This window comes from Dama dama, chromosome 9, assembly GCF_033118175.1.
Source record: "Dama dama isolate Ldn47 chromosome 9, ASM3311817v1, whole genome shotgun sequence".
Lineage (NCBI taxonomy): Eukaryota > Metazoa > Chordata > Mammalia > Artiodactyla > Cervidae > Dama > Dama dama.
Window position 1 is genome coordinate 19,655,821 of NC_083689.1, and position 24,318 is coordinate 19,680,138.

Below are 24,318 nucleotides of genomic sequence, written 5' to 3' on the forward strand. Positions count from 1 at the left end.
GGCGGGGTGGGCAGGGGAGCGCTCCCGCGGCGGCGGCGGCGGGGAGGCCTGATATGATTTTTGATCATTTTATTTTATTTATTTATTTTTAAAACAGAATTCTTCATTTAATTTTAGGAAGTTCATACACCTCCAAAGTCCATACAGTATCATTCCCAGAGTCTTAGCAAACTTTGTCTTGAGGTGAGTATTTGGGAAGAGGCATTTTGGAGTCTACGTCAGGTTGTTTTAATGACAGCTGACATACAGTCAAATCAATAGTTAAGTCCCACTGAGTTATGTAAAGTTCGTTAGGAATTTTGTCCCAGGATGTTCAGCTTTTCTTAAGCATCTCTTTTTCACCTCTTCAACTTAGTGTGTCTGCTAAGTTTTAATATAATTAGCCACCCTGAACTTGGTGGTTGAAGTAGTAAAAGTTTATTATTTTTCATGATTCTGTGCATCGACTGGGGAGTTCTGGGCTAGATTGGCTCATCAGCTCCCTGCGGTCAGCTGGTGGCTTGACTGGGGATGGAGTAGCTGGGATGGCCTCACTCACATGTCAGGTACTTGGCCTGGGTTCAGCTGGGGCAGTGGAGATGTCTTGGCCACCTGTCTCTTTCACAATGGGCTAGTCCTGGCTTGTTGACAAAGCAGTGGTCACAAGGTTTCCAAGAACAGCCAGAGAGAAAGTGAGTCACAGTGCACCAGCATTTTTTAACCTCTGCCTGCATCATGGTTGATACTGTCTCATTGGCCAAAGCAAGTCACATGGCTACCCTCAGGGTTGGTGTGGCTGAGGACTGCCCCGGGGCTCAGACACTGTTCCTACCCTCCACTTTTTCTTTTATCTTGTCTCAGTTAGGTGAATACATTGAGGCAGGAATAGATTCAGTGCAAATCCAGCTTTCCCTGCTGATTTGCTGAACTCTTGTGTATGACGGAAGCCCCCATTGCTCCTGATAATATCCACTGCTATTTTCCCAGAGTTGTGGTTGTTGTTTAGTCATTAAGTTGTGTCTGACTCTTTGCAACCCTGTGGGCTGTAGCCCACCAGGCTCCTCTAGCCATGAGGTTTCCTAGGCAGGAATACTGGAGTGGGTTGCCATTTCCTTCTCCAGGTTGATCATTTTAAAAATGATGTTCTGTTGACCTCTACCTTACTTATGTTCAAGCATTCCCAGTTAGCATTTTCTTGCTTATTTAACCTTTGTATTCTCTAAAATCTTTAATATTCACTCTGATTTTTAGACCACAGTATAACTCATTATTGTTTCCCATGTATTTTCTTTGCTTAAAGACCTTTGAATTAATTGTTTGTGTGGGTTGATGTCTTTCACCCATTTGTAATATGCTTTGTGTATATTTTCACTGTGATATCAGTTCCTCATCAGATTCCCTTTGCTCCCTGCTTCAATCACATCCCACTTCTCTTTTAACTCTGTCCTGGAGTTTTTCAGGATTGTTTACACTGTGCTTTGTTGGAATATATACTCTTGGGCTGTCTTGCAGTTTTAACCCAGTCTTCTGCTGGAATCAACACCTTCATAATCACTTAAATGCTTAATTTCATTTCTAGCAAAAATAAAATACATAGCTTTGTTTTTATTTTTTTTTACATTTATTTATTCATTTAATTATTTGGCTGCATCAGGTCTTAGTTGCACTCTTGCCCCCTTCACTGTGGCCTGTGGGATCCTTGTTCCCTGATCAGGGACTGAACCTCATCCCCTGTATTAGAAGGCAGATTCTTAACCACTGGACCACTTGGAAAGTCCCCATAGCTTTATTTTTAAATAAAGATAGAGTAGTTTTACAATGAGGGGGGGGGGAAATTATTCCTTTTGCTACAATTAAATTCAGATAATAAAAAATAGCAACTTCCTTCATATGGATCTATATTAGAAGTCAAAACTCACCAAAATTCACCAGTAAGTTGGAGGGGGTGGAAAGTATGAGTGGGGAGAAATTTTGAGTTTCCTATATCTGATGTGTGTGTGTGCACACTGAATCATGCCCAGTCACTGAATCATGTCCCACTCTTTGTGACTCCATGGACTGTACCCCTCCAGGCTCTTCTGTCCATGGAATTTTCCAGGCAAGACTACTGGAGTGGGTTGCTGATAGAGTATATCAAAACATTATGTAAACATAGAAATTCTGTCATGAAACAAAATCTAAAACTGCACTAGAAAGATGAATCAAATTCTAGGACAGAAAATCCATTAAAGAAGCTTAAAAATACTTTGTGTGAATCATTCTCACAATTGGAAACCTTATAAAATCTCTATGCAGATCAAATTTAACTTTTGAACTAGATGGGCTGTAATGTTAAAATCTGGAGAAGGAAATGGCAACCCACTTCAGGATTCTTGCCTGGAGAATCCCATGAACAGAGGAGTCTGATAGGCTACAATCCATAGGGTTGCAAAGAGTTGGACACAATGGAGTGACTGAGCATGCATGCTTACTAAGTGTGTGCTAAGTTGCTTCAGTTGTTTCCAACTCTTTTTGACCCTGTGGACTGTATCCTGCCGGGCATCTCTGTCCATGGGATTCTCCAGGCAAGAATGCTGGAGTGGGTTGCCATGCCCTCCTCCAGCGGATCTTCCCAACCCAGGGATCCAACCCACATCTCCTTTGGCTCCTGCACTGCAGGCAGATCCTTTACCACTGATCTACCAGAGTTCAGAAAGAAGAAAACAATATGTTGTGCTTCATTCTGATGGGGACTACATTTTGGAATGATAACATTAAATTTCCTTGGTTAAATAAGAGAGTTAAAAAAAGTTTCCTCTATTTGTATTTGACTTTCCTCACTGTGTGTTCTACCAAATTTAAAATTACATAGGACATGTTGTTCTATTTCTACTGGTGTTGGCTGGAGAAAACCTTGTGTATTCTCATGGAAGTTATTTTTAAATTGTTGTAGCTGTTCAATTGCCCAGTAATGTCTGACTCTTTGCGACCCCGTGGACTGGAGTGCACCAGGCCTCCCTGTCCCTCACCATCTCCCAAAGTTTGCCCAAGTTATGTCCATTGCATCAGTGATGCCATCCAGCCATCTCATCCTCTAACACCCTCTTCTCCTTCTGCCCTTTCTATATAACATGTTATTAATTCTGTGTGCTTTTTATAACTCTTTCCCCTCAGTTAGATTAACATCAACAGGGCTAATCAGTTCAGTTCAGTCGCTAAGTCATGTCTGACTCTTTGTGACCCCATGGACAGCAGCACACCAGGCCTCCCTGTCCATCACCAACTCCCGGAGCTTGCTCAAACTCATGGCCATCAAGTTGGTGATGCCATCTCATCCACTGTTGTCCCCTTCTCCTTCTGCCTTGAATCTTTCCCAGCATCAGGGTCTTTTCCAATGATTTGATTCTTCGCATCAGGAGGCCAAAGTATTGGAACCTTAACTTCAGCATCAGTCCTTCCAATGACTATTTGGCACTGATATTCTTTAGAATTGACTGGTTTGATTTCCTTGCAGTCCAAGGGACTCTCAAGAGTCTTCTCCAACAAAAGCATCAATTCTTCAGTGCTCAACTTTCTTTATAGTCCACCTCTCACATCTGTACATGACTACTGGAAAAGCCATAGCTTTGTCTAGTTGAACCTTTGTCAACAAAGTAATGACAACAGGGGCAATAAGTCTGTTTATTTCTGGATCACAGATTTTCCTTCAGAGTTTGCACATAATGTATGCTCTATAAAACAGGAGATCAAATAATTTTCCCTCTCAACTGGGACATATTGGGGAGTGAAAAGGGAAGTACAGTATTAATTATGATAGGGAAACAGCATAAATATCTGCTGAAGACAGAACTGAAGAATTAAAAATAAGGTGATAGGGACTTCCCAGGTGGTTTTTGTGATTAAAGAATCCATGCTTCCTATGCAGGGAGTGAGGGTTTGATCCTTGGGTGGCTCAGTGATAAAGAATCTGCCTGCCATGTGGGAAACCCAGATTCAATTCCTGGTTTGGGAAAATCCCCTGGAGAAGAGAATGGCAACCCACTCCAATATTCTTGCATGGAGAATCACATGGACAGAGGAGCCTGGAGGGCTACAGTCCATGGGGTCGCAAAGAGTTGGACACAACTGAGCGACTAACACTTTCACTTCACTGTCTTTCAGGGAGCTAAGATCCCACATGCCTCATGGCCCCAAAACCGAAAGGTAAAACAGAAGCAACATTGTTCAGTTCAGTTCAGTCCTCAGTTGTGTCTGACTCTTTGCAACCCCATGGACTGCAGCACGCCAGGCTTCCCTGTCCATCACCAACTCCCAGAGCCTATTCAAACTCAAGTCCATCGAGTTGGTGACACCATCCAACCATCTCATCCTCTGTCATCCCCTTTTCCTCCCACCTTCAATCTTTCCCAGCACCAGGGTCTTTTCCAATGAGTCAACTCTTTGCAACAGGTGGCCGAAGTACTGGAGCTTCAGCTTTAGCATCAGTGCTTCTGGTGAATATTCAGGGTTGACTTCCTTCAGGATTGACTGGTTGGCTCTCCTTGCAGTCCAAGGGACTCTCAAGATTTTTCTCCAACACCACAGTTCAAAAGCAACATTGTAACAAATCCAATAAAGACTTTAAAAAGTGGTCCACATAAAAAAAAATCTTAATAAATAAATGTAAGGTGACTGATCAGGTTTGTATTTTAAACCAATGATAGTAACTAGCATCTTGTGATTGGGTTATAGAGAGAAAGTTTGGGATCCCCCCAAATTGCTCTTTTATTGCAGTTTATCACTTAAAAAGTGGTATATTTGCATAAGTATAGTTTAGTGGATCCGTTTCAAATGTTTCAGAAAGTTAAGTTTTAGTATTTGAGTAGTTTTTTATATGAAATGGTGTGGATTTGACACTGGTTAATGACCTTCGGCTTTCTGTCCTTGTCTCACATCAGCTTGGTGATGTTCCAGAATCCTGTTCTCAACTAGCCTGTGCTAGTGCCATCAGCATCACCTGGGGACCTTTTAGAAATGAAAATTCTCCATCCCCATCCCAGATCACTTGGGTTGAGGCCAGCCATCTGAATTTTCAAAACCCTCTAGATGACTGTGACACAGTTTACAATTGGAGATACATTTCTCCAAGGAAAGGAGAGAAGACTTCAAATGAGCTGATGGGTAGCTTCAATGGGTAGTAGTCTTGGTCCAACATTTTGTCCAAATGTCACATTCCATTTTGCATCTAAAAAGAAGGCTCAAAAATATGTCTCAACCTCAGAGAAAACAATGAGACAGTGAGACTGAAGCCAAGCAGAAAAAGAATTTGGGTTTATGCTCTAAACATCATGTATGGATGTGAGAGTTGGACCATAATGAAGGCTGGACACAGAAGAATTGATGGCTTTGATTTGTGGTGCTGGAAAAGACTCTTGAAAGTCCCTTGGACTGCAAGGAGATCAAATCAGTCAATCCTAAAGGAAATCAACCATGAATATTCACTGGAAGGACTGATGCTGAAGTTGAAGTTCCAATACTTTGGCCACTTGATGTGAGGAACCAACTCATTGGAAAAGACCCTGATGATGGGAAAGATTGAAGGCAAAAGGAGAAGGGGACAGCAGAGGATGAGATGGTTGGGTGGCAGCACCCACTCAACGGACATGAATCTGAACAAGCTACAGGAGCTAGTGAAGGACAGAGAAGCCTGGTGTGCTGCAGTTCATGGGGTCAGAAAGAGTCAGATACAACTTAGCGACTTAACAACAGCACAACTAGACACCAAGGAGTGCTGACCAGCTGCATGTTCCAGAGCACAGTAACTAGAATCATTTTCCGTCCTGACAGTGAGTTCAGATGTAGTGGAGGTGAGGAGACCTTGGAGTAGCCCCAGCAAGTCTGCGGGAATAAGAGACTAAAAGGACTCCAGGGTTGTAGCCACAAAGAACTTTTATCCATTTGTATTTTACCTTACCTTTTTAAAAGGTCTTTTTGATGTGGACCATTTTTAAAGTCTTTATTGAGTTTGTTACAATATTGCTTCTCTTTTATGTTTTGAGGCTGCAAGTTGAAGATCAACGTGTCTGCTGAGCTGGTTCCTCCTGAAGGCAGTTTGCTGGTGGTTTTTGGCATTCCTTGGCTTGCAGACTCTTCTTCCCAGTTCCTGTTCATCTTCACAAGGCGCTCTCCTTGTGTGTGTGTCTGCGTGTGTGTCTGTGTCCAATTTTACCCCTTTAATAAGGGCCACCATCATATCAGATTAGGGACCCAGCCTACTCCAAGTGAACTCACCTGAAACCTGAACGAATTACATCTACCATGTAATTTTCAAATAAGTTCACATTCTAAGGTGCTGGAGATTAGGACTTGGACATAATCTCTTTTAGGCAGTGGGGGACACAACTGAACCCTCAACTTATATTGAGGCACAAAGGTCAGGCACTTGTATCCCTGGCCATTCATCAAATGTGGCTACCCCTAGGGAGGGGACATAATGTTGGACCAAGCAGCTCCCTTAAGCCTTGGAAAGTTCTGGCAAAAAGGACTCAGTTGCGAGCCCCAGTACTCTTGCCTAGAAAATCCCATGGACAGAGGAGCCTGGCAGGCTACAGTTCATGCGGTTGCAAAGAGTTGGACATGACTGAATGACTTCACTATGAGCTCCCAGCAGACAACCTTCCTGGTAGCTTCTGAAGAGGTGGTCTGGGTGGTACAGCCTGGTGTCAGCCAAAGTGGCCTCCTGTGAGTCTCTGACTATAACAAGGGCTTCTAGAGGTACGTGAGATTGAAGATTCTGGGTGAGTCACCTTGAGGACCCAATCCCAGGCAGAACAGTCAGCTTCATGGGGTGGGAGGGTAGGACCATACCCCAAGGGATGAGTCAGCAGCACCCAGGAGGCTGGAGATCCACAGCTAGAAAATCTGGATCTCATCACACAGTGTAGGCCACAACCAGCACTGTCATCCATGCTAAGAGTATCACATTCCTCTTTTTTTAAAATATGTAGTTCAGCACCCCATTGGGATGCTGCCTCCTCTAGGAAGTCTCCTGGATAGCCTTTTAGAAAATTTTATTTATTTATTTTATTTGGGGCTGTTCTGGGTCTTCACTGCTATGAGGGCTTTCTTCTAGTTGCAGTGAGTGCAGGCTACTGTCTAGTTGCACTGTGCGTGCTTCTCATTGTGGTGGCTTCCTTTGTTGCTAAGCACCGGCTCTAGGGCGAGTGGGATCAGCAGTTGCAGCTCTTGGGCTCTAGAGTACAGGCTCAATAGTTGCAGTGCATGGGCTTAGCTGCTCTGCACCCTGTGAGATCTTTCTGGATCAGGGATTAAATCTGCCTCTCTTGCATTGGCAAGTGGATTCTTTACCACTGAGTCACCAGGGAAGCCCCATCCTGCAAAAACTTTGGGCATACCAAAGCTTCCATATGCTTCCTCTTGCTTGTGACAAATATCTCATCTGTCATGCTGCTCACATTTGAGTTGGAGCCAGAGTGCCAGGGACCCAAAGATGCCTTGTCATCTCTTGGCCATGGGTTCAAGGAGTCTGAGTGGCCCCTCTGAGAAGATGCCACCCACCCAGCTTCTCACTCAAGACTGAAGTATCTTTGAGATTCTTTCCTGGGGAGAAAAGCATTTTCCCTTTTCCAAGAGGCTTTATTGAATTTCACAAACCCAGGGAGGCACAATTCAGGCTACTATCTAGCAGTGGCATCAGTTTCTTAGTGGTGAGGAACCTGGAGGGGTCTGGGGGATAAATGTTACCTTATTTGATCCTCACTATGGTCATATGGCTTCCCTGGTGGCTCAGTTGTAAAGAATCCACCTGCCAATGCAGGAGACACTGGGTTGGGAAGATCCCATGAAGAAGGAAATGGTAACCCACTCCAGTATTCTTACCTGGAAAATCCTATGGACAGAAGAGCCTAGCAGGCTCAGTTCATGGGATTGCAAAGAGTTGGACACGACTGAGAGTGTGCATGTGCACACACACACACTCACACACATGGTCAGATGAAGGAAGGTCTATCATCCTCAATCACAGAAGGGTAAAGTAAGAAGTGTGGGTGATTGTTGCAGGACTGACTCCCACTCACACACACCCTCAATCAAAACCCTCAGACAGACCTCCCTCCCCTGAGGCTGACTCTGGGCTCATCTCTGTGACTTCCTTTGGGTAAGCGGACAGTAGCAAACACTGAACTGGCCACCTACTCCACATCTAAGTCTCCAGCATGGTGGAATGGAGCAAGATCTTGGGGTTCCCTGGTATTCTTAGGGTTAGTGTTTGGAACCTGGGGAGGTTTGGGGTCCCTGAGGTCGTAGGTACTTACCAACTAGTATAGAAATAGTTCAGTATGTAAAGGGTTGATTCAACTGTACAGGTATGGATCAGTGAATTATCACTAACCCTGATGGCAACAATATTTAACCTCCTGATTCACTGTTATGAAGAACCTAGGGATTTGTCTCCTCTCATAACAAATACCCACAACACCCCAGGGATTTGCCTTAACACAGTTCACAAGTCCTGGCTTGGACACCACACAGGAACAAGAGTATTCTCAGATAATTTATTTCGAATTTTCATATAAACAGGTAATTATCCCATATTTTACATGCAGAGCAATTTTGATATTCAAAAAAAAAAAAAAGGCATATTCTGTATATGGTGCTACTTGGCTCTTGTGGGAAAACATTGAAAAATCTAAGAATTGAGCTCTCGGTGGGTCTTGTGTCTCTGAGTTGATTTCCGCAAAAGCCGAGGCACAAGAGGTGTCTGCTGCTGACGGGCAGGGCTTGGACCCCCGGCCCCACCCCATCGGGGACACAAGGTAGACAGACAAGCCATTCCTGAATGGGTGTGGACACGCACGCTTTGGGGGCGGGGGAGGGAATACTGTTTCCTTTCTTCTCAAATGGGACCAAGAGCCCTGGGTTCCTGATTTGAGTTTTAACAAGGATTTTTAGGGCCCAAACCCAAATAAAAATGTGGCCAGAGCCTGGTTCTGGACCTTGACTGGTATGAGAAGATGACAGTGAGCTCAAGAAGTCTTTGGTTCCCTCTGTCTCTGGGGGACCCCTAAGGAAACATTCACCTCCAGGTACAGCCTCGGAACGTCCATTGCATTCCTTTACAAAGCCTTTTAAAGAACAAATGCCCATCTGTACTTTCTATTCCCAACCTCAATTCTGGTGTAAATCAATATTCTCAAGAACATTCCAGAAGGTTTTCTGAAGGGATATCATTCTACGGGCATCATTCATATATAATCAGTGCAACCCCATCCCCCAACTCCGAACAAAATCATCATTTCTGAATCGCCTGTGGTGTCAAGTGGCACTTGAACCCCAACCTCTACCAACCACAAAGAAGAAAAAGATTGTCATTTGGGGGACTACAGCATGTCCACTCATGTACCCAGATGGAGAGCATGGGCCAAACCCTGCCCACTGATCAATCTTATGGCTGCTTCAGATAAACACCTCCCAACCCAACAAGCACATTTCACGGCAGATCATCTGCTCCGGTTGGAGAGACAGAGATCTGCCTAGCAATTGGAGGCAGTCTCCAGTGGTCTCAGATTGTTTGTGCAGACCTTTGCATCAATTCCCACATTTTCTTTCAGTTGTGCTCAACATCTATCCAGAGAACCAGCAACACTTCTCGCTTCTTACTAGCTTAAAAGGACAGAAAAGCACCCAGGACAGCTCCCAGAATACAAACATTTCCAGACGTGCGTTTGACATCACTGATCCAGGGAGGAACTACTATATGTTTATTTTTGCCACACAAATAAAAAGGGGTTTTTAAAATAAAGAGACACCTTTAAAAACAGAAACAAAAAATTCAACCAAAGCTGGCTTTGTTGCTTTAAAAAAAAAAAAAAAATCCATCACTACAATCCTCCAGGACATCCGTTTCGAGGACTGAATTCTGTTGTGACAGAGTCCACATTATCTGATGCAAAAGGAGGCTATGATCCAAGCCTGCTTGTTCTTTCACTGCTGCAGCAGAGATAGCTAAATGAAGTCAGGGGAATTCATTCACAAAGGGCAGACCCAGCACTTTACAGTACCTCTCCAGGGCAAGTGGAGAAAGGTGACTCTGCTGGGGTGGTGCCTACAGGTATGGGAAGGGCAGTGAGGTCTGGTGCGTACAACAGCATTTCTGCTGGCCCCATCTAGGCTTACACATGGGTTGTCAAAGTACCTAAGGTCAAATAGCATCATCTTGAAGTCAACCAAACCAAAATGAGAGGGTCCAATGTTTTGTTGCTAAAAAAATGTGCTTAGCCTCTCGGTGGGTTTAGGGTTGAGATTTCTCAACATCTCCCTTCCCACTCAGAGAATAACAACAGACACTGCATTGAGTGCTTCTGTGTGAAGTTCCTAAGACAATGATATGTTCCCCACCCAAAGCATCTCAGCCTAAAAAGAGTGGAAATAAACCATGGAGAGCCTAGGGCACCTAGATGCTTACACCACGGAGATTCTAAGGGGAAGGGAGCATGCTGGCTGGATCAAAGACTGTCTCTGTCTCAACATTGCAGCTTCCCTCATCAGCTAAGGGTAGCTCAGAACTGGATACATCAGATACATCGTGATGGCCTGAAACTTGCTTCATTCTTAAAGGCCACGGTGTCAATGGATGGAGGATCAAACAAAAAAAAAAAAAAAAAAAGGAAGCTTAAATTCAGAGGCGAATATTATCAGCCAGGAAAAGGATCTATGCTCACATGAAAGCCATACTTCAGCCCCACTCCCTCCCTCAAAATTCTTACTGGTCCCTGGCATTCGGAATCAGCTGATATGAATCTTCCCTGATTCAGATCGGATCCAGACAGAATTCTGAAGTCTCAAAGATGTCCATTATTGAACCACATCCTAACAATACACTGAGGTAGACTGTGCTGGGAAAAAAAATCATTACCCCACATTCACCTGTTTATTTTTCTTTGAAAAAAAATTTTTTACATGCTCACCATTTCTTATGAAAGTGATTTTTTTTACAGTGATTTTTATATATTAAAATAAATAATTTTCCCCTAATATAAGAAAACCTTTCTGAATTAGAAAAATGTGAAAATTGCTGCTACCGTAGTATATGGCCACTACAAATTTACTACGAAAAGAACAAAATACCTAGATCTACGTGTTTCGTTCCTTTTTGACTTACATACAGATCCTCGTCTATGTACAAAATAAATTTGGCGAAAATAATTTCTGTGCTCCTTGTACCCAATCACTGAGGCTCCCTGGAAATATACTGACATGCTGTCATTTCTGAAATTGTATAAATAAGATAGCCAGAGGCAACTGGGATGCGTGTCTACCTGTGTTCTTCATCAAGAACTGAGAAGGTTTGGAGGTCACCATGGCATCCCAGGTGTTCTGAAGCCCACAGTTCTTGAGAAGAGAAGGAAAGCAGTCTAAGACTTGTGAGAAAATGCACTCGAGAGATAACCTGTGGGTGATGATTTGGATGAACCATGGCAATGAGTCCATCATGTTCTGTATTTGAGCAGCGGTCATTCGTCCCCCAGAAGGGAAGCAACTGTGGCATCACGCCCATTCTCACGTTCTCCGTAGTGTGAAGGTCCTTAGCGATTTCTCCTCCGGACTTGACTCTCTTAGGGACTGCACGATCGTTAAGTACCTGAGAATTCAGCTCAGGCTCCACACCTGGTCCAGCTGAAGTCACTGGGCGCAGAGCAGCTTCTGGGAGCTCAGTTCTGAGGACGGTCGGATGCCCTGAGGGCGGAGGGGACCGACAGGCACGTCTTCATATTGCTAGTGTTTTCAAAGTCCACTCGTGCTGTCCCACTTTGAGATCTGATGGTGCCGAATTTGCACAATCCCTGTGGGACACAGACACCCCGCTGAGGAAGCTTGAGAAGTACACACAGGGAACCAGAAGATCCAGGAGCCACAAGTGTGTTCGAAGGCAGGGCTCAGCTTTTCAGAGCGGAAACCAAACCATCCATCAAACCCCATCGCCCACACGCTCAGTGTGGCCTCACCATGATGTCCAGAGGATTAGCAGCTAATGTGGCTTTAGTCCCAGAAAAAATGGATGCCTTGAAGACCAAGCAAAGAGGCCACCGGTGCCTGGCTCCTCCTGCCCCACACAGGCAGACAAACCCACACGCCCTACCTCCCACCCCAGGAAATGGTCAATAATTTATGAGGCGGATACTGGAGAATCTTTTTAAAAATTAAATATGTTACAAATATATTCTCAAAACTCTTCATCATCTCAGTTCTTGTTTTTCTTTTCTTCTTTTTTAAAATCTTTGCTATGTCCTGGCTTTGTTTGGTCTTGAAAAGATCCATTATCACTCCAAAGACTCCCATGGCTCCCAGAAAACATTTTTCACCAAAGTTAAGGGAGAGAAGAATCCTGAGGCTCCATTTGGGACAGAAGAATTTGTTGAGGGCACAGTCTCCCAGTAGAAAAGAAGGAAGGGGTGGGGAGGGAAGCAGGGACTCACGTACTCCAGAACAGCTGAACCTTCATGGGCTGATCCCCAAAGTGTCCACTCAGCACACATGATTTGTGCGCGTGCACACACACACACACACACACACACACACAAGTGCACACAGGAACCACACATCGGGACTGCAGACCCATATCCAAAGTACAAAAGCAGCAGCTATTGGTCAATTTGAGGAACTGGTTTTGTGAAGGAAAAAAACAAAAAACAATCCTTCAGCCTGGATGAAAAACCACTTTCCTGAAGCCCACTCGGTAAAGCTTGGAATTCTACTAGAACTGGGTTTGTTTCTTTCTAACTTTTGCTTCATAAACAAGATTTATGTTTTCTACTGTAGCTTAGACACCAGCAAAAAAAAAAAAAAAACTTTGTAAAAATAGGTGCTTTCTTTCAAACTACTAGGGAAAATAATAATAATAATAATAACATCTGGGCTTGAAACCTCGGTGGCCCAAAAGGACAGCAGCCGTGGAAACCCCTTCCCCATCCAGGTTCACAGTTAAGTGCTCAGATGACAAGTCAAATAGGCAATGGAACCACTGCGTTTGAAGTCAGAAGAGGAACAGAAATGGATAGTTGTGATCTCTGAGCTCTGTTTGACACTGTGGCAGAGTTAGGTGGAAATCCTGAGTTTTCTGGAGGCCTTCGAACCAGAGGGAAGTGAATTCAGGAACCCTTCCCCCACTAGCAGGGGGCGTTAGGAAGGATTTGACCGGGGCAGAGTAAGAATCCGTCCATTTTTCTTGCCCCCGTTCATGTGGGTGTAGGGGATGTGCTCGTCATAGTTTCGCTTTAGCCCCAGCGCCGACCCTCCATCCCGGCCCCCGGCCTCCTCTCTCTCCGCGTGCGAGGACCGGTCCAGGGGCACGCTCTCCATGTCCTCAAACTCCATTTCCAGCTCCTCGCTCTCGGGCGCCTTGTTCTCCTCGCTGTGGAAGAAGGACACTTCAGGAAAGCTGGGGTGCAGGTCGTCCTTGAGCAGGTCCACGATCTCCAGGAAGGTCGGACGCATCTTGGGGTTGAACTGCCAGCACATCCGCATCAGGTCGGTGCTGCGGGACAGAGAGGGGCACGTGGAGGGTGAGGACCCGGGGCCCCGCCAAGCGACCCTCCTTCCCCCACCCCGCGCCTGTGGGGCACTCACTCCCATGCGGACAAGTGCTGACCTCCAGGGTCAAGCAGAAACAGCCATTCGAAGGGCACGAAAGATGGTTTTAAAAAGAGAGCCAAGGGTTTCCCAAACCAGATCCACAAGGGCCTCTCCTGATATTGCCACTTGGTGAAGACCAGCCAGGTCCATCAGTTTTTTGTTTTTTTTTTAATATTAGAGTTGATTTACGATGTGTTAGTTTCAGGTGTATGGCAAAGGGATTCAGATATATATTTTGTTGTTGTTGTTGTTCAGTCTCTAAGTCATGTCCAACTCTTTGGGATGTCCAACATCCCACAACTACAGACCCCCAGGCTCTGCTGTCCACCCACATCTCCAGGCAAGAATACTGGAGTGGGCTGCCATTGCCTCTTTCAGGGAATCTTCCAGACCCAGGGGTTGAACCTGCATCTCCTGCATTGGCAGGCAGATTCTCTACCACTGAGCCCCCAGGGAGGCCCTCAGATAGATTGGGTTGGTCAAAAAGTTCATTCAGATTTTTCTGTAAGACGTTATGGAAACAAACATTTTGGTCAACCCTGTGTATATATAATCATTTTTCAGATTCTTTTCCCTTATAGGTTATTACAAAATATTGAATATAGTTCCCTGTGTTATGCAGTAGGTCCTTGTTTATCTATTTTATATTCAGGAGTGTGAAGCTATTAATCCCAAACTCCTAATTTATCCGTCCCCCCCTCCTTTCCTCTTTGGTAACCATAAGCCTCTTTTCTGTGTCTGTAGGTCTGTTTCTGTGGGTTCATCATTTTATATACACATTGATGCTCAGAATGAAGCAGCTGCGTGGGCCCATCGTAGAGGGCCAGCTGTGAGCAGCTGTTCCACAAGCCCAGGCCCCACTCTCTGGAGAAGGGAAGCAGAGGAGGGATCAGGGGACGATGACTTTACTTAGGATAGGACCCAGGGGCTCAAGATTTCCATTTTACCTCTGCCTTTCACTATTGTAACTTCTTCCAGGGCAGGAGTTGGCAAACTTCACCCCCTGGACCAAATCTGGTCCTCCGAGTGTTTTTGTAAATAAAGTTTTATCGGCACGTAGCTATACCCATTCAATTATGCATTGTCCCAGGCTGATTTGAACTACAAGGCAGAGAACTGCCAAGCCCACAAAGCTGAAAATACCATATGGCCCTTTAGAGGAAAAGTTGGCAGGTCCCCACCCTAGGGGCACTAATTTCCTCCTGACATAGCCATGAGAGAAACTTCATGGAGCAATGTTTAGAAATATTTTGCTCCGAGTTTCCAAGGAACTCTGCTTCATACTTTTTTGCATGTGAGATTTCTTCAAATTAGGTTTTCTAAACTGATACCTTATTCTTTTGAGGATAAAGCATCAAAATGGCCTTCTTCCATGCATTTTTTTCAGGAAGGCAAACTTTTTTTCTTCCCCCAGAAACACTAGTAAAGAAATATTACATGCAATAAACAATGCGTAGTAAATGCTTATTGTAGAGAGGTAGAAAACACCCAACAATATAGTGAAAATACAGCTTGCACACAACTCTCTTTCAGATATAATCTCATCTTTTCTGTCTGGATACATTTGGAAATGCAATTTATACACATTTACTACCCTTAATATTTTAACATAACCTAGACCACTGAGTTACAAAATATTTCATAAGCATCATCTGAAATGTCAATTGCAATAGTGTATTATTTTATCAAATTACTTTATTGATTATTTTATCAATTTACTTGCGAGTTCTCATATTGTTGGATGTTTAGATCATTTCTTTCTTTCTTTTTTCGGGGGGAGACTTTAAATAAAATTTCTGTGAGTAGTTATTATTACCATGGACTTCCTTGGTGGCTCAGTGGTAAAGAATCTGTCTGCCAATGCTGAAGACTTGGGTTTGATCCCTGGGTCAAGAAGATCCCCTGGAGAAGGAAATGGCTACCCACTCCAGTAATATTGTCTGGGAAGTCCCATGGACAGAGGGGCCTGGACGTTCATGGGTCATGAAAGAGTTGGACACAACTTAGAAACTGAAGGACAACAAACAAAAAATTCTTACAATAGAGTGACATGAATGACTATCTAGCCATACCATTAAGAGCAGTGAATATCATAACTCTTCCTTCTTTCCTTCTCTCCCTCCCTTCTTTTCATTGCTAATTTAGGAAGATAGTACTTTCCTTTATTTTACTTTACATTTATTGGACTATTACGATGCTGGACAATTTTGCAAGTGTTTATCGATGTGCATTTGATGTTTGTGTTGTACATCTGCTCCTGCAACAAAAATTTAAGACAAATATTGGAAGGGGATATGGTGTACGTACTCCTGAAGCTTTAGTGTTTACAATTCGTGATTTCTTTTTTCCACTTTCAATGAGATATAAGAAGAATATGTAGTTAAATGTAAGTCTCCACCCCAGCTCTCCAGTTTTATTCCCCAAATAACCACTGTTGTGCCGTGTCCTACACAACCTTCTGAAGATATGAAAGGCAATAAAGCACACATGTAATGATATAACACACAAGCATGTAGTACTATGTAGACACAATATGCAAATCCAAGTGTGCCTGCAAAAGGCAAGCAAAAACACACATACAGACATCATATAAAACACAAGTGTGTATTCAAAGATAAAACTTGCAAACACAAACACACATAGACATACAATATGCAAACATGAGTATCCATGCAAAAGGCACAGACTTTTGAACGAGCACCCCACACACTACACCGCCTTTCTACACTTACACTCTCTCTGGACAATTGTCAGGTTGATCCAGGTACCCTCCATCCATGACAAATTTCAGCACCTGCTCATTTGATAGACCTTGGTAAGGCTGTTCTGCCAAGCTGGTGATTTCCCAAAGGACCACACCAAAAGACCTGCCAATGACAGTTGGGAGTAGTAACAATGAAGCCATTCAAATAAACACACACACCCTTTCTTGGCTTACTAGACCTGGTTGGCCAGTTCTGTAAGCAGCTGATGCCGCAGTTCAGAGATTCCTATAAGACTAATCTTCATTGGAATGTCATAGTAGTTGTGCAAGGGTCCCCCCGACATGCTGTCCCTTCCTTTTCTTGATGGAGAAGCCATGAAGAAGTCTGTTTTTTTTTTTTTTTAAGAAGTCTGTTTTTAAGTGACTCCTCTCTTGCTGGTCATACTAGCAGAGCAACCTGGAATTCAAGTGCAGTGTTCCTTCCGCCAGCCCCCACATAACTCACCACATGTCCGAAGAGGTGGTGAAGACTCCGTCCTTCAGGGATTCAGGTGCCATCCATCGCACGGGGAGCAGACCTTTGCCCCCTTTCCGGTAGTAATCCGTTTCATAGATGTCTCTTGTCATTCCGAAGTCTGACAACAAACAGTTCACATGCTCTTAGCCTTCAGCTGCACCCCAGCTGTCTGCCGTCTTTACTCCCCCACCCTTGGCAGAGCTCTTGAGTTCACCTGTTCCAGGGGTGTGCTCACCTGGGTCACAGCCAAATTCAGTGAGAATGGATTCTGAGGGTACTCAGGGGGTATGGAGGGGGAGGGTGGGTCACCATTTAAAAGGAAAGAAAAGAACCACCAGGCAGCAAAGCAGCGATGCTCTGACCTGCAACACGGGGATCTCAGTCTCAGCAAAACTCCCTTCCTACCTGCGACCTCACAGCCCACCCATGCAGACTTTTCACCCTCTGCAGCCAACCTACTGCTCCCCGTTGGATCTGGCCCCACTATCCACCTAGCTGCGCAGCCAGAAACCGAAGGCGGGGTCCTCCCTTCACAACCCCTTGTCCTCACACCCCACAGACAAGACAGAGTCTCAACCTCCTCATGTGTGAGTGCTAAGTCTCTTCAGTCGTATCGGACTCTTTGTGACCCCACAGACTGTAGGCTGCTAGGCTTCTCTGTCCATGGGATTCTCCAGGCATAAATACGGGCTTGGGTTGCCATTTCCTCCTCCAGGAGATCTTCCCAACCCAGGGATTGAACCTGCATCTCTTATGACTCCTGTCTTGGCAGGTGGGTTCTTTACCCCGAGTGCTACCTGGGAAGTTCTAAATTAGTTCACTGAATTTTAATTATTTTATTTTACTGAACTATTTTTATTTTATTTTACTGAATTAACCTCATTCTATTGTACTGAATTTAAATTAATTTAAATTAGTTCACTGAATTTTAATTATTTTATTTTATTGAATTAATTTTATTTTCCTGAATTTTTAAATTTTGTTTTACCGAATTTAAATTATTTTTATTTACTTTTACTGAATTTGTTTTATTTTACTGTGCTGCATGGTGCAGATAAAAACTGCAAGCTGCAGGGAATTCTCCTGGGGTCCAGTGGTTAGGACTCTGAGCTGGGAACCAACATACCAGAAGCCATGTGGCCAGGCCAAAAATTGCAAGTTTCTCAAGGGCAGAAAAATTATGGTGACTTACTCAACTTTGCCCCTGTAACACCTCCTGCAGCCACCAGCACAAATACTACTTAAAGAAGTGAATGAATGAAGTAAAGGACAAATGCAATTAAACTACAGTATGAGGGTGAGCCCCCATCCCAAACCCTGCCCCTTCCCACTACTAGAAAATATTGAAGTGCTCGCTATAGACAACTGAAGCCAAAAAGCCTGGGTCACACGTTTCAAGGCAGAAAGCCAGACGCACCTCCAATTTTGACGGTAAAGTCGTGGGCGACCATGCAGTTCCGGGCTGCAAGATCCCGGTGCACGAACTTCTTAGCGTTCAGGTATGCCATCCCATCGGCGATCTCTGCCGCCATCTGAATCATTTCTTGCAGGGTAGGGGGAGGGCGGCCGGGGTTATTCTAAAGTTGAAACAGGGGGGGCGTGTTCAGCCACACAGGTGCCCGAGGCCCGTGAGCGCTGGGCGCCCTGCCAGGTAGCTGGAGACAGCTCACCTCAGCCTCAGGCCGCAGGGAACGGAGGTAACTCTTCAGGTCTCCGTGAGCCATCAGCTCCATCACCACCAGCGTTGGCTGGCCTTTGGACACCACCCCCAGGAGGCGGACCTGTGGAATAAGCAGGGGCGGGGGAGATTCTTGAAATAAGGGTCTGTGAGAAGATGTCCACCCACCTGGGTCTTTCTGTGTGGTACCTACATCACACCCAGCACCCTGGTCCTGAGTGGCCTGTAGGAAGCCCTGGTCTGTTCCAAAGAAACACCAAGGTCAACATCTTGTTGGATTTGGGGTGGGGAAGTGAGTGGCCCCTGTCCTGGATGAAAGTGAAAGTGAAAGTTCCTCAGTCGTGTCCAACTCTTTGCCACCCCGTGGACTACACAGTCCATGGAATTAATTCTCCAGGCCAGAATACTGGAGTGGGTAGCCTTTCCTTCTCCAGGGGATCTTCCCAACCCAGGGATCGAATCCAGGTTTCCCACATTGCAGGTGGATTCTTTATCAGCTGAGCCACAAGGGAAGCCCAAGAATAGTGGAGTGGGTAGCCTATCTCTTCTCCAGCGGATCTTCCCAACCCAGGAATTGAACCGGGGTCTCTTGCATTGCAGGCGGATTCTTTACCAACTGAGCTATCAGGGAAGCCCCACTGTCCTGGATGGTACAGATGAAAATTGCAAGCTACGGGGAATTCCCTGGCAGTCCAGTGGTTAGGACTCTGTGCTGGGAACCAAGATCCCATAAGCCATGGGGCGAGGCCGAAAAAAAAAAAAAACAAGCTGCACAAGGGCCAAAAGAATCACAGTGGTTCATTCAACCTTGTCCCTGAAACATCTCCTGCAGTGGCCTGCACAAATACTACTTAAAGAAGTGAATAAATGGCTGCTCCCAAACAGCAACATGCCAAGGCAAACCTTTGTCTCTCTGAGCCCACCTCCAGAACTTTGCATTAACTGTTCCCTCTGCCTGCTGCTCTGTCCTCTCACCTGTCCCTCAACCCAGTCCCTACATCCCGGAGTCTTTGCTCAAATATACCTTTGCCACTGCTGCCTTCCCAAATCCCCAGCTCCGCCCTCCTCTCCCCTGTTGCCATAGCATCATCTCCTCATCGGATGACATCATTAACTTGCTGGGTTTAGATTCTGTCCCCACCTCTGGATTGGGAGCTCCAGGAGGACAGACATCCGCTGCATCCCAGAGAGGAGAATGGAGCTCATATAGAGCAGGCGCTCCAAGAATATGCTTGGGGCAAGGATGAAAGGACACAGGCTCAAGGGGAAACTAAAGGAGTAGAAAGGCAGGGAGAGTCTGTGCCGACTGGGGAGTGGGGGGCAGGGATCGGGTGGACCACAGTGTTTAAAGGTTACATAGGAGCCAGGAAGAGGGAAGAGATAGAAGATTCTAGAAAGTGATGGGAGAGTGAAAGGGTCTCACTCTAGGTGAGGTGGGAAAGGATGGGATTGGAGAAATGAGAAGGGAAGGGCCACCTTAGGGATGCTCAGCAGAGTGGGGGCTGGGCAGAAGGTCCACACTCAGCATCCTCAAGCTCTATGCATTAAGAGGAAGGATGGAGGAGACGGGACGAGAGAATGTGTGTTAAGGAAGCCTTTGCATTGTTGTGTTGGTTTCTGCCACACAACAAGCAAATCAGTCATAAGTATATATAGGCTCTAGGTCGTCACAAAGCGCTGGGCTGGGCTCCCTGTGTTATATAGCAGCTTCCCGCTACCTATCTATTTTGCACATGGTAGTGTATTATCCTCCAACTAAAATTTAAAAAACTAAAATAAAAATTAAAAAATAAAGCCTTTGTCTGCTCCCGGAGCCAGCAGGGGGACTCACCACATGGTGGCAGGTGAAGCCCTTCATGACCGAAGCCTCGTTGAGAAACTCGATCCGCTCTCGCAGGCTGGCCGACTCGTTGACCGTCTTCACTGCTACACGGGTCTCCGCCTCACCCTTGACAATGTCCCTGGCGTTGCCCTCGTACACCATGCCAAAGGAGCCTTGCCCCAGTTCTCGCAGGAGCGTGATCTTCTCTCGAGGCACCTCCCACTCGTCCGGCACATACACAGAGCATGGAAATACTACTGCTCACTTATCTACACAGCACCCTCAGCAGATCCCGTGGGGGTCCTGGCCACCTCCCACCCACCCTCCTCCTTGTAAATGTTCACTAAAGTGGCTCCTGTGGCCCAGACCGTGTGCTGGGCAGTGGGCACAGGGCCAGTAACTGGATGGACAGAGGTTCAGGAAGGAGCCATAATCAGTCCATGGTCCTGGCCAGTGACGTGCCGAGCTGAGCCTGCATCCTGTCTGATTTCACAGTCCCCTTACCAAAGGATGCTACTTCCCTTCTAAGCCTGTTGTTTCTGCAAAGTACCAAAAGGAAGGGGGAACACCCAGCCCGCCTGCCACCAGATAGGTGAGTGAGCCGATTCAAGACAACTCAGTGCCAGTGGATCTGCAAAAGGGCTACAGCCATGTGAGTGAGACCAGAAAAACCACCCAGCTGAGCACTGCCCAGGTGGCAAACCCACCAAATTTTGAGCCAATAGATAGTGGTTGTTTTAAGCCCCTAAGTTTGTAGTGGTTTGTTACACTGCAGCAAATAATTTCTAGACAAATACACAGTCTTAAGAAAAACCATGATGCTTCCTGCTCTCCTCTGCATCTGTTGCGTGCTAAAATTGTATCCCTCACAAATGTATATGTTGATGTCCTAACCCAAGGTTTTCAGAATGTGACTGTATTTAGAGGTGGAGTCTTTACAGAGATGATCAAGGTAAAATAAGGTCATTAGAGTGGTCCTAATCCAATCTGACTGGAGTTCTTGAAGAGATTAGGATACAGACACAGAGGGAAAACCATGTGAGGACACAGGGAGAAGATGGCCATCTACAAGCCAAGGAGAGAGGATTCAGGAGAAACCCATCCTGCAGACACCTTGATCTCAGAGTTCCAGCCTCTAGGACTGTGAGGAAATCAAATTGTTTTCTAAGCCACCCAGCCTGAGTACAGAAGTCCAAGCAACACAACACCATCACCAATGGCTCTTGCAAGGACATTGGATCATACAAGAGCTCTGAACCCTAATGAACTTACACATACTCACTGGGGAGTCCCTCCCCCCCCCCACCCCCCCCCCACCCCCCAGAGCCCTGAGCTTCGACCTTTCCCTCTGTGTATCTCTTGGCCCAGAACTTCCTGGCCTTAAAGACCCACGAGCTGCAACTTCCAGCTTTCACTGAGCACCCCCGTGCCCTCAGCCGCTGCTGCAGCCCCAGAAGGAAGCAGGATAGTAGAGCGGATGCACAATACTGAGGGAGCTGATGGCAGCCCTGGGGTTCAGCTTTCCCGTCTCTGACATGGTTAACAATGCCACTCCCCAAACAGAGAGAGGAAGGCTCTGGATCAACACTCACCCCTTCTTACTCCTGGACTCTGTGCCTATTCCCACCTGGAATAACTCCCTTGTCTAGTTTCTCTATTCTCATGCTTTGAGGTCTTGCTGGCCCTGGAAGGACTGCCCTTCCCAGGGGTGGCCAATTCACACAGATAGTAAATGAAGTGCCTGTGAGTCCACCGTTCATATGCAAATCAGCCTGTCCAGAGCCCACATCCTAATCCCCTCCATCATCAGGCTTTCACACTCTGGGTCACCATCCCCCTGCCCTGATCATCCCAGGTCCAGTTAGGAGACAACCAGGGACAGTTCCTATGCCCCAGATCCTGCTGAAATAGTTTAGCTTGAATTAGCCCCTCCTATGTCTTACTTCCCCTTTCCCATGGAAAAGACAATAAAGCCTCTTGCTCATATTTTCGTCTCACTCCCTCTGCCTCCTGACCAACCCTGGTGCTTCCCCGTGTGGCCCTGCCTCCTGTTTTTCCAGGCTCCGTGAGTCTACACTTCTTCCTCATGACAGTCACTTCCATGTCTGCATGTCTTATCAGACTTCTTTGAAATGAATCCCAGGTATCCTTAAAAACACCACCCCTGTCTCCCAAAGCAGCATCCTGCCACGCAGTAGTGTTCGTGCCTTGAAAGTCGCTCTTTGATTTTTTTTTGCTGCATGAAGCATTTTAGAAGGTTGTAATGCAATAGCTGCCTTCATGTCTAAAGGAACAGTCAAAGCTTTATCTACAAGGGTCACTCACTGCCCTTTGGTACAATCAAGGGGATATGGTCATCGGTCCTATGCTCCTGTCACCAGCATCAGCATCTCACCCATGTTCAGTGGCCACCAATGGCAGAGGTGCTGGTGGTACCCACCCAGCCTCCCATATTCCCCATCTGGTCCTTGCTTCTTGTTTGCCCCATCCCTCATCTCCAACCCATCTTGGCTTCTGACCCCACCGCCCAGCCTGGATGGCTTGTTTTGTCACCACTTCCCGGCTCTGACCCTCGGCACACTCTCTAGCATAGGACCCATGCTCTATATCTCTACAACTGCAGCACCAAGTTCAGGGTATCTCAGCCCAGCCCAAGCACATCTAGACCATCTAGATCAGCCCATCCAAACAAGTGCCAGACGGCAGGTGTCTAATTGCTCCTGGTAACAGGGTTTCTGCACAAGGGGCAGGTGTGCCGACTCAAGGGAACAAGAAGACTCTTCTCAGCCCCCCAGGGTACCAACCCTTGACTATCAATTAATGGAGATGGCATAGGCAACCAAACAGAGGGGTTCCGGTCACCCACAGGCAAAGGGATAGAACTCACCATCGCTGGCACTGAGGTACTCTGGGTTTGAAGAAGCATACAGTGGTCCCAGTGGCCCATCTGGCTGCCTGGATGAGAAAAATGGAGACACTCCTTCTTGATAAACTCACAGGACTCTGTGGGTATCTAGCAGGAGGATATAACCTCCCCAGAGCAAACAGCTACCCTTATTAGCAGAAGCCACATAATCCTGGATATAGTCTGCGGTGAGGATGGGGGATCCTAATTTTTTTTTAGCAGAAGCCCATCAGATGGCTACTTAAGTGCATCAGCATGGAACAGCTTACCCATAAACTATAATTTATGGTTGTCATTATAACATCTAAAAACTATTCACCCGCTGCTGTTCTGAAACCATCTCATTCCAGCTTATGAGAAACAACTGTTAAATTTTCAGGAAATTTGCAAGCCAGTTGTTAAATACAACCACCGCTTAAAATTAAATTACATAAGCCTACAGTTAAATATATTATCTTCAAAGCAAATGTAACACATACTCAAAACTGACCACTTCCTAATTATCACACTGTATCTTACTATATTGGACACTCTTCACTCCATCTCTGTTATCTTATTTATTTAGATGATTGCATACATATGGCAGAAATACTATATGTTCATGCACTGTGGTAGTTATTTAGTCTCTAAGCTGTGCCTGACTCTTTTGTGACCCCATGGCCTGTAGCCCGCCAGGCTCCTCTGTTCATGGGATTTCCCAGGCAGGAATACTGGAGTGGGTTGCCATTTCCTTCTCAGGGGATCTTCCTGATCCAGGGATCGAACCTGTATCTCCTGCATTGGCAGGTGGATTCCTTACCACTGAGCCACTGGGGAAGCCCCAGTAGAAACATGTCATTGTATTATTTGTCCAAATCCATACAATGCACATCACCAAGAGTGAAGCATAGCATAAATTATGGACTTTGGGTGATAACGATGTACTGATGTAGGTTTATCAGTTATAACAAATAACCACTCTGATGGGGGATGTTGATAATAGGGGATCATGCATGGGTCAAGGGGTGTATGGGAAATTCTTATACTTTTGCCTCAGTTTTGCTATGAACTGAAAACTAAGAAATCAAGTCTATGTTTTAAAAAAATGGATAAATTAAATCCTATC

General features: G+C 45.6%; 1 protein-coding gene across 6 annotated transcripts in view; it reads right to left on the minus strand.

Annotated features, from left to right (window-relative positions):
• Positions 1 to 9,743: 9,743 nt before the first annotated feature.
• The window catches only part of INSR (insulin receptor), a 142,183-nt gene continuing 127,608 nt past the window's right edge, over positions 9,744 to 24,318 (minus strand). For 3 of the 6 annotated variants that reach the window (XM_061150402.1, XM_061150403.1, XM_061150400.1), the window contains 7 exons: positions 23,196 to 23,263; positions 20,318 to 20,565; positions 18,479 to 18,589; positions 18,226 to 18,385; positions 16,797 to 16,926; positions 16,320 to 16,454; positions 9,744 to 13,489 (listed from right to left, as the gene is read on the minus strand). In XM_061150402.1, coding sequence (XP_061006385.1) covers positions 13,135 to 13,489; positions 16,320 to 16,454; positions 16,797 to 16,926; positions 18,226 to 18,385; positions 18,479 to 18,589; positions 20,318 to 20,565; positions 23,196 to 23,263 — 1,207 coding nt within the window. In that variant the 3' untranslated portion in view covers positions 9,744 to 13,134. The remainder of the gene's footprint in view (positions 13,490 to 16,319; positions 16,455 to 16,796; positions 16,927 to 18,225; positions 18,386 to 18,478; positions 18,590 to 20,317; positions 20,566 to 23,195; positions 23,264 to 24,318) is intronic. The other 3 variants (XM_061150405.1, XM_061150401.1, XM_061150404.1) reach the window with 1 other exon arrangement.